Source organism: Saccostrea echinata, unplaced genomic scaffold (genome assembly GCF_033153115.1).
Source record: "Saccostrea echinata isolate AGI-Se365-2 ecotype Australia unplaced genomic scaffold, CSIRO_AGI_Sech_v1 ptg000054l, whole genome shotgun sequence".
NCBI lineage: Eukaryota > Metazoa > Mollusca > Bivalvia > Ostreida > Ostreidae > Saccostrea > Saccostrea echinata.
In genome coordinates this window covers 68045057-68054681 of record NW_026889803.1, presented here as the reverse complement: position 1 = coordinate 68054681, position 9625 = coordinate 68045057, and the positions used below count along the sequence as shown (strand labels likewise).

Genomic DNA, 9625 nt, shown 5'->3' with positions numbered 1-9625 from the left:
TATTCATCTACAAAACATTGAATTTTCTGTTTATTACATTTTCTTTGATTTTCCCTTTGCCTCTGTCTTTTCATAACACAGTGTCATAGGCCTGACGTCATAGTTGAGCGGTTGAGACGTCATAGCTTAGAAGTTGTGTGTCAGATTGAAAACAGAATGAATTACATAGCATGGATTTTAGCAACATATTTAGGAAGAAATTTGCAGTTTTAGCTCTATCAAGATGCTTAGTTACTATCTCTATCTTATGACAGGCCAGAAATTATTTTTTACTTACTTTGATATCCTTTCACACTGTGAGAGAATATCATTTTTGGTATCCTTTCACACTGTGAGAGAATATCACTTTTATTCAATGAATAAATCACAGTATTTCACTGTTGAAAATGTAATAAATCACAGTATTTCACTGTTGAAAATGTAATAAAGAAAGTCATGTACTAAGTTAAACTATGTTTGCAATCGCAAGTGATTGTTTTCGTTGTTAAGTATAGTTTACACTTGTGGAACAAAGATTGAGGCGTTAACTATGGTTTGGAGATGTGAAATATAGATAAACGTCGTTAAATATGGTTTACGGTCCGTAAAATATACTTAACAGTCGATAGACATAGATTATCAACTGTGAAACTATACCGTATTTAGCTCACTTTCGTAAATTTGGCGTGTCATACATATTGTTAAATTTTATGTTGCATTATCGATATTATGATGCAGTATTGGAAGGGTCATGAAACAGTTGACCTCTGAAAACTTCTTTAAAAAACTTTCATACTTAAATTATTGGATTTAAAACTGGATTGAATTTATTGATTGATCAACAGTAATCACTTTTCACAAGAAATAAAGGATAAGTATTCAGTGGATGTACACATAAAATCCTTGAGGCTGAGCTTAGGCAACAATATGTCTCAAAAATTTTCTTGAGACTAGAGAAAGAAAATATTTTACAGAGAACAGCAGAGCCAAGGTGACTCAGGTGAGCAGTGTGACCCATGGACATCTTGAGGGCCCTTTTTACCTTCAGGGTCCAACATAAAGATGAGAACAAATACAAATCCACAGAACATCAGCCCTATCAGTCTGGTCTCCTCAATTCCATAATATTACAATCTAATCAAATGCTCCCAAACTTGTTCTGTTTTATTCACCACGATTTGAACAAATGTGATTCTACACCGTGTGATGCTCCTTGCAAAATGATTTGCCTTCCAGGTGTTTGTCTTTCCCTTCCAATTTTATAACTATGGTCATCGCCATCACTATACGACCTTTAGAAGTTGACCTTTGAAATCCAATGGTGAGGAAACTTCATGACAAACATTAAGGTCACCACCAACATATTCAAATTAGAATTCAGTACAAATTAAAAATGACATTGCCTAGTAACTTTTAACTTAAAGATACATGACTTCAAGTCTAGATTATAACACATCTCTAGGTCATCTATATTCTTTTTTTAAACTGTAAAATCAGTTCAATTCCTGGACATCAACATTCTTGGCCAACCAAGGTAGACACTACTAATAATCAAATTGATCATTCACATGGATTTATTTGTGGTTAATTGTGATCCATGAAATTCTCACAAACATTGGATTCTCAATGATTGATGATTCCACATTATTAAATAAATTTGGTGAGAAAAACCCAGTTCCCTATGGAATACCATGGCATGGTCAAAGATTATGGGTTTTTGAGATTGGATGAAATGACATAGCACTGATAAGTTTAGTCCATTGGCACATTTATTAAAAACTTTTTTCTATAATTAACAATGTATTCTGCACAGAAAAACAATATCTCCAATACTAATGTGAATCGGCATTAAATTCCAGTCATAAATTCATCCTCTGTGATTGTTTACAATTATTCATAACAAACAAATTTTTATGACTTTTTCATCAAATTCATTTACACGTTGTATGTAAAATAAATACCAAGCAAAATAGCTTTATATGAATACATCTGATAAAGTACAGGTATATTTCATTAGCAGGCTTTAAATATTCGTATATACACTACAAAATACCAACTTTTGATGAAAGCATTTTTTATAATATATACATATTCACAAACACACACACACTTTAAAGGTATAACATTTTTATCTAAGTCCTTACATAGTGTAAAAGCCATGTTGGATTACATGTAACCATCTATTGGCTGATACAAATCAATTCATATACAGAAAAAGATCCATTTTGTTTAAAATCATCACAATTATGTCACAAAATCTTATGTCCTTCATTAAAGTAAAGCAGCATTATTCTTCCTAATGTGACATTTATATTATATCTAAAAAGTCTTCAAAATAAAATCACTTGTATAAAAACGATTGACAAAGAACCCATGTACAATGTCTGCAATAAGAACATCATGCTAATATCACCAATATAAATGTTTCTAATAAATCCAACAGAAAAGTCTATTGCTAAAGACCTCACCTGAAGCAAATACCTATCCTTATACACTTCCTGGTGGTTATTAATGGTGATGAAATTAAAACAAAATTATACTGGTTCTCTCACTCTGGTAAAGGATAAACTGGTTCTCTCACCCTGCTACGTTCCACAGTTTCTGATTAAAGTGGTGCTCTGTCCATATGAAGAATAAACTGGTTTCCTTACTCTGCTAAGATGTTCCACAGTTTCTGATTAAACTGGTACTCTGTCCATTCCTGTTCTCTAACAAATGTAGAGATTTATAGTCTACTAGAACTTCTTTTATACATCCAGTAAATCCAGTATAGTACTCCTTTGGTAGACCCAGGGGGAGTTCTGTTTTACCACCTGACAATAGACATAAAAAAGTTTACAACAGTGAACATAGAGGTGGGAAATGTTCCTAAGACAAATTCAAAAACTCCATAAAATATAGATTTACTAGCAGTGGTGTGCACATTCCTGAACACTTTGTTCATGCTGCTTGCAAGTTTAGTCTGGGTAGGGCTCATAGTTACATGAGAATGAACCTGCTGTAACAACTTTAAACATTTCAGTCGCTAAAGAAAATAGATCAGATGCAGCATCCAAAGCATTCTGAAGTGAGCATCTCTAGATGTAACTTTGGTCCAAGTGGGCTCATAGATACTTGAAATGGACCAAGAGGCTAGAACTTTAACCTACATGCTGATAAGTGGGGAATAGTAAAAGCAAGGTAGCTAACAGCTTGTGGAATCTTGGTACACGTAGCTACACTGTTGATATTTGTATTATAAACCCACCAATCCACAGCCTGCCATTAGTGTCTAATTGATCTGCCCCTACAGCAGATTGATCCACCACTGGGACTTCTCCATCCACCTGTAGACTTCCCTCTCTCTCATCCCTGTAATAATGATAATAATAATAATAATAATAATAATAATACTTTATTTATAGAAGGTAACCCGATTAGTGCAAGCACTAGTCTTCCTTGGGGCCTTCTCCATAACACATATACAATGTATATATACAATAAACACAAATCACAACTATAAGACAATAAAATATAAACACTATGTTACAACAGAATAAATGAAACATCAAAATTTCATTAAAAGGGGGAAAGGATAGAGTAAGAAAAAAAAGTAAGATATTTAAATTCATGTAGAATCAGTACGTTTCGTAAGTAAAAAATTTTCAACACTACTTTTAAATATTGCAAGGGATTGGGAATTCCTGATACTAATAGGCAACTCATTCCAGATAATAACCCCTGAATATTGTAAAGAATTTTTCAATAAATTTGTTTTATATTTTGGTAAACGAACTTCTGAATTTGTCTCTGAGCGTAACGTGTATGATACAGAACTTTGAAATTCAAAAAAGTCATGCATATAATCAGGAGACATACCATGGAATATTTTTAACATTAGAATGCTTTTCTGTAAATACAGAAGTTCATGAACTGTTAACCAGCCTAAACTATTAAATAAGGGCATTGAAGGTGCGTCATATTTTTCATTTAAAATAATCCTAGCTGCTCTTTTTTGAAGTCTGTATATTCTATCGATGTGAGTTTGAGGAAAAGTTACCCCAAATGGATAGACAATATAAAATTGATGGTAAAATAAATGCATTATAAAATAGCTTTCTAGTATGCAGTGGAAGGAACTTTTTAATTTTGCGTAAAGTAAATAATTCATATGTAAGAGTTTTGCAAACTGCATCTACATGACAAGTATATTGAAGAGTATGATCAATGTGAACACCTAATAATTTCTCTGTTCTTATGTTTTCAAGGGGATGACCGGAAAGTTGTAAATGAAGATTAGCGTTTTCTAATTTTGATTTCTTTTGTTGTGTTCCCATTAACATACACTTTGTTTTATCAGTATTCAAAATCATTTGATTTTGTTGACACCAGTTTTGTATTTGAAACAGGTCATGATTAAGAGTTGATTCAATACCTGAAATATTGTTACCATGAAAATGCATTGTAGTGTCATCAGCAAACATATCAATATTACAATGTTCAACAGATAATGGTAAATCGTTGATGTATAACAGAAATAATAAAGGACCTAAAATAGAGCCCTGTGGCACACCTGCTGTGACTGGCAGTGATTTAGATGTGTATGCACCAATTTTAACACTTTGAGTTCGATCATATAAATATGATTGAAACCATTTAATTGATATTGGATCAAAGTGATAGCATTTAAGTTTTCTAATTAGTATATAATGATTTACGAGATCAAATGCTTTGCTAAAATCCAAATAAGTAATGCCAACGAAGTTTCCTTGATCTATTGCATGCAACCAATTCTCAGTTAGTTTTGTGAGAGCTGTCTGGCATGAGTGAAATTCTCTAAATCCAGATTGTGCTTTCATTAATAAATCAAAATGAGAAGTAAAGATGCATATATTTTCTGCTACATGCTTCTCTAAAATTTTCGATATAGTTGGTAAAATTGAGATTGGGCGATAATTTCCTGGGTCAGATTTATCGCCCTTTTTAAAAAGAGGAGTTACTTTTGCGACTTTCAACTGTGAAGGAAAGGATCCCTTGATTATGCTAGAATTTATTAGGTGTGTTAGAGGTTTGGATATTATACGAGCTGAAAGTTTAAGCAATCTAGGTCCAAGAAAGTCTATGCCGGCAGATAATTCCATTTAGAAATATAAATGTGGATAAACTTCAGTATTTCTGATCAGGCTATGAAATCTTGATGTACCGTCGAGCAATAACATGATGCCATTGTCCGTCGTCCACCTTCGTAGAGGAGCGGATGATGTGGAGATCCCCTTCTGTCTGTTTACCCAGATTGTAGCTAAGCTCTACTTTTCCACCCACCACAGCTAGGGCCAGATAATCCCCCAGGATGTTGCTCCGCCCATTCTGGAACAAGATGAGGCCCTCCATGGATCTTGTCTTGAATACAATGCTGTATCTATTCACTCTCTGGGCTGTTTGCCTGGAAAGATTTGTCAGAGGCTTTTAATTATCTAACTACTTGTGTCTTTTTTAAAAAAAATTCACACTCGTAAGTCTGACCAATCTAACGAGTCTTTTCTGACTATTTCCTACAGCAGCTCTGTCAACATCATAAAATAAAATTAGTAAGCCAGTATTTCAAAAGAATAAACAACATTTGTAGTGGGTATTTTAGCATTCACACAATAAGTCTTATGCCAAAATTATACGGATTGGCAGCTCTGCTAATTAACAATTCTCCTTGAAAGTGAACTTATCTGAATCCATGCTTCAAAGCAAGGCCAAATAAAGCTTAAACTTTAAACTTCTAGAATTTTATGACTTAACAAAATCTATGACAATTTTCTTTTCCTGATAGATACGTATTTTGAAAAAATTGATAATGTTAAAAGTTATCATGATCATAGAAGATGCTATGTCAATGGAAAAATGCAATGGGCTAAAACAGCTTATGAAATATTTACCCACCACTAAAAAAGTTTACATACAACAAAGATTTGTCAAACAAACACTGTCTTCAATAGAAAAATCGAATGCATTAAGAACTAGATGATAGGTAATAATTCCTTACTGTGTAGTTATTTCATTAGGATACTGTAAAAAGGTGCTGCCATCAAAAGCCACAGGTAAGTCCTTGTTTTTAGGATCTGCCACTAAAAGTAACAGGTATCACACAATACAGTTCTATATAGCAGTGGTGCTAAGGACTTTCTAATTAAATCAAGAAATAATTTAGAAACAACATTGTTTGACCCTTTACCTTGTGATCTTAAAATCATATGGGTCAGGCCATCATTAAAAATATCTTTGTTTCCCCTAACCCGACCCTAAAATCTCAAGATGGGTAGGTAGGTAGGTAAATTTTTTTTTCCCTGACACCAGCTTTGAAAATCCATCTGACATTTAATGGAATAAAACCTTTATAAATAAGAAAAGTACAAAAGAAAGCGATATGTGAACAGAATATAATACAAATGCCGTTTAAAAGCAAAATTTAAGGTAAATTAATTCACAACTATTATTCAATTGAACTTGTGAAATATCTCACGTCAGTGTAAATTTATTTAAATCGAATATATACTTAAAAAGACAAGATTCTCAGATACTCAAAGACCGGACATCCGAATATATTTTCAAGTCTAATATCAGCTTACAGTGCTTACACGTGCAATGTACTTTTTCAAGGGCTTTGAGTTGTGCAGTGGTTTTAGAGCATTTCATTTTGGAGTCCCGAAGTTATTAAGGAGCTAATGGTTCAAATCGCAATGAGGGACGTTGAGACCGGTCCTTCAAATGGGACCGTAAAAACTTAGGTCCAGTGTCGCAGTAGATGTTGGCACAAAAAGATCCCTCATTGTTAAATGGCCAAAGTGGAGACTTTCGCCGGGGAAATATTCAAATGTTGTCGTCCACCAAATCTCTAAGGAATTTAAAGCAAAGAAACAACCAATTTTTAAGGACCTAATTAAAGAAAAAAAAATCACTGGACGTCTCAGGAAGCTGTATCGTGATTTCAAAACTATTTGGAAAAGGTATGTAAATAATATTTAATTGAACCAAACCATATCTAACAATGATAAAAATGCCATACCCAATGTAATAGTCACGAAGATTAACCCATGAATAAAAGGCATGAAGAAAGGACGTCTGAATTATATTCATCAGGATTATTTACAACAACTATGTTCCCAAATAGAAAACATAGATGAACTGTTTATTAGATCAAAACTCAAATTAAATAAAATGCAGTGAAATTGATTGATATGTTCACAAGGTGGGCCCCTCGTCTGCTGATGAGGCGGGTCTTACCATGTACAAAGTACCTTAATTTTAGATAGGTTTGTAAATATCACCGAAACACTCTTAATTAGTCATGGTATATTTTATAAACGAAATGTTTCTGGGGTGTATGATTCTGAAAAGCTAAAGGCATAATGTTGATACGTCGCCGTTGTTTTGTAACATAAACTAATCCTCTGTGACCATAGTTTGTGGGCGCCTTTTTGTTTCCAACAAACGCTTGAAAATCACAGTAGAACAATGTTTTAATTGTATTTTATAAAAGCTGATAAATAATTAAAAAAAAAGAAATATTTGAATGATCTTATTTGAAAAATCTTTTCAGTCGGGGCGATTTAATTGGGTCGGGCGCGTTAGGGGAAACAAAGGTATTTTTTATTTTGGCCTCATTTACTTTTTCGATGGTATCAGTGTAATTATTTTTATGCCCCTCAAGTTAAAAATTCTAAAAAAATTATTTAGAAAGTATCTTCCTTTTTTCTAGAGTAGTTTGACCCTTGATGTAGTGGCATCAAAATTAATGGGGGTCATCTTCTCCTTAGGAGGTACCAGAATGCCAATTTTGTTGTCAACAAAAGATTCTCAAGATATTAATTGAATAATATATCTTCTCATGCCCAGAGTAGTTTTGACCCAAAGTCAGTCGATAGGGTTCATATTCTCATCAGAAAGTACCAATATATCAGGTTTGACATCTGTCAAGTACAGTACTTAATACATTGATAAGACAACAAATGGTCTACTGACCGACATACAAACCCAATATGACCCCTTTTTTCCAAAGGAGCAAAATATTATGTATAATTTAGTAAGGATGCGCGATTTTATCGGTATACCGGTATATCGCGATTTTTTATTGCGTGATACGTATCGTGATACGGAGACTAAAATATCAGTATTTGGTACATAACTATAAATTCCGGAAATTATTCATTTATTTGTTAAAACTATTGAATGACAATTACAGGAAGTGTAAAAAATGTTGAAAGCAGTTAAACAACGGCATTTAAAAATGCTTTATATTAAATAAATCAAAATTTAAAAAGTAAATGTATGTTTTTAAAGCATATTTTTAAGAAATATTATGGAAAATCATTTGAAATTGTAGTAAAAATTATGTGTAAAAATATCATGATTTATCGTGATATTTTTGGGAAAAAATCGTGATATATCATGATATGAAATTTTTGCCGATACCCATCCCTATAATTTAGTGACTTTCCTCATTTAATGTCTCTTTACTTCAATATTCTGAATTTCTCCTCTGCATTTGGCTCTACTTACTTTTCTCACAGCGGGCCCCAATGTACTTGGTTGGACATTTACAGTCTGCTTCATCCAATCGAGGAACACACACTCCCCAGTTCATGCATGGGTTGACATTACACGGGGGGCCATGATACTCCCTAATGTTGACAGTGGAGGTGGCAGAGTTAATCAAATTGTCATACAGGTGTCCGTTAATGTATATCTGTCAAAATTCCACAAAAAAAGTGATCATAGCAAAGTATTGCTCTTCAGACTTTGAAAAGAATGTGAGCGGGAAAGTAGAGATTGCTGCATTTAGATTGACGATAATATCCAAGACTGAAGGTTTTTCATTCATTCATTTTATTACCCCATCATTGATAATTCATTTACATTATTTGTTAACAGCATTGTTAGAAAGGTCATACATTGAGCAATAAGCATAACAAATTTAATCAATATTTCCTATCTTAGGATAAATCTGAATTTGTAAATCTTACATCATCACTATAAATAGCCCATAGCAATGCCTTACCCTCTGTATGACTCCTGTGAAGTTAGCTGAGATCTGTGAGTCACTTGGAACACTGGTATTAAAGCCTCCTACATGTAACACACTGTTGGATAAATTCAGTTCTGTCAGGATTCCCTAAACAAAATTAAAAAGGAAAGTAACTTACATTGCATTACCTGTGACTACTACAATATTAACCTGTGACTATTACAATATTTACCTGTGATTATTATAATATTTACCTGAGACTATTACAATGTTTACCTGTGACTATTATAATATTGACCTGTGGCTATTACAATGTTTACCTGTGACTATTATAATATTTACCTGTGAATATGATAATATTTACCTGTGACTATTACAATATTCATCTGTGACTATCACAATATTTACCTGTGACTACTACAATATTGACCTGTGACTATTTCAATATTGATCTGTGACTACTACAATATTTACCCGTGGCTATTACAATATTGACCTGTGACTATTATAATATTGACATGTGACTATTACAATATTTACCTGTGACATTCCTGTATAAGTCAATTCATTGTCTATTTGTAGAGTCCCAGTTCTATCATTTTTCTGCATTAATACATCATGCCATTTGTTTAATTTGATTTTCTTAGTACTCCT

General features: G+C 33.0%; 1 protein-coding gene across 1 annotated transcript in view; it reads right to left on the bottom strand.

Annotated features, from left to right (window-relative positions):
* Positions 1–1726: 1726 nt before the first annotated feature.
* The window catches only part of LOC133171739 (agrin-like), a 67209-nt gene continuing 59310 nt past the window's right edge, over positions 1727–9625 (bottom strand). The window contains exons 14-20 of the mRNA XM_061306532.1: positions 9512–9623; positions 9005–9118; positions 8506–8692; positions 5993–6074; positions 5162–5401; positions 3227–3330; positions 1727–2792 (exon numbers count right to left, since the gene is read on the bottom strand). Of these exons, the coding sequence (XP_061162516.1) occupies positions 2635–2792; positions 3227–3330; positions 5162–5401; positions 5993–6074; positions 8506–8692; positions 9005–9118; positions 9512–9623 (997 nt within the window). The 3' untranslated portion in view covers positions 1727–2634. The remainder of the gene's footprint in view (positions 2793–3226; positions 3331–5161; positions 5402–5992; positions 6075–8505; positions 8693–9004; positions 9119–9511; positions 9624–9625) is intronic.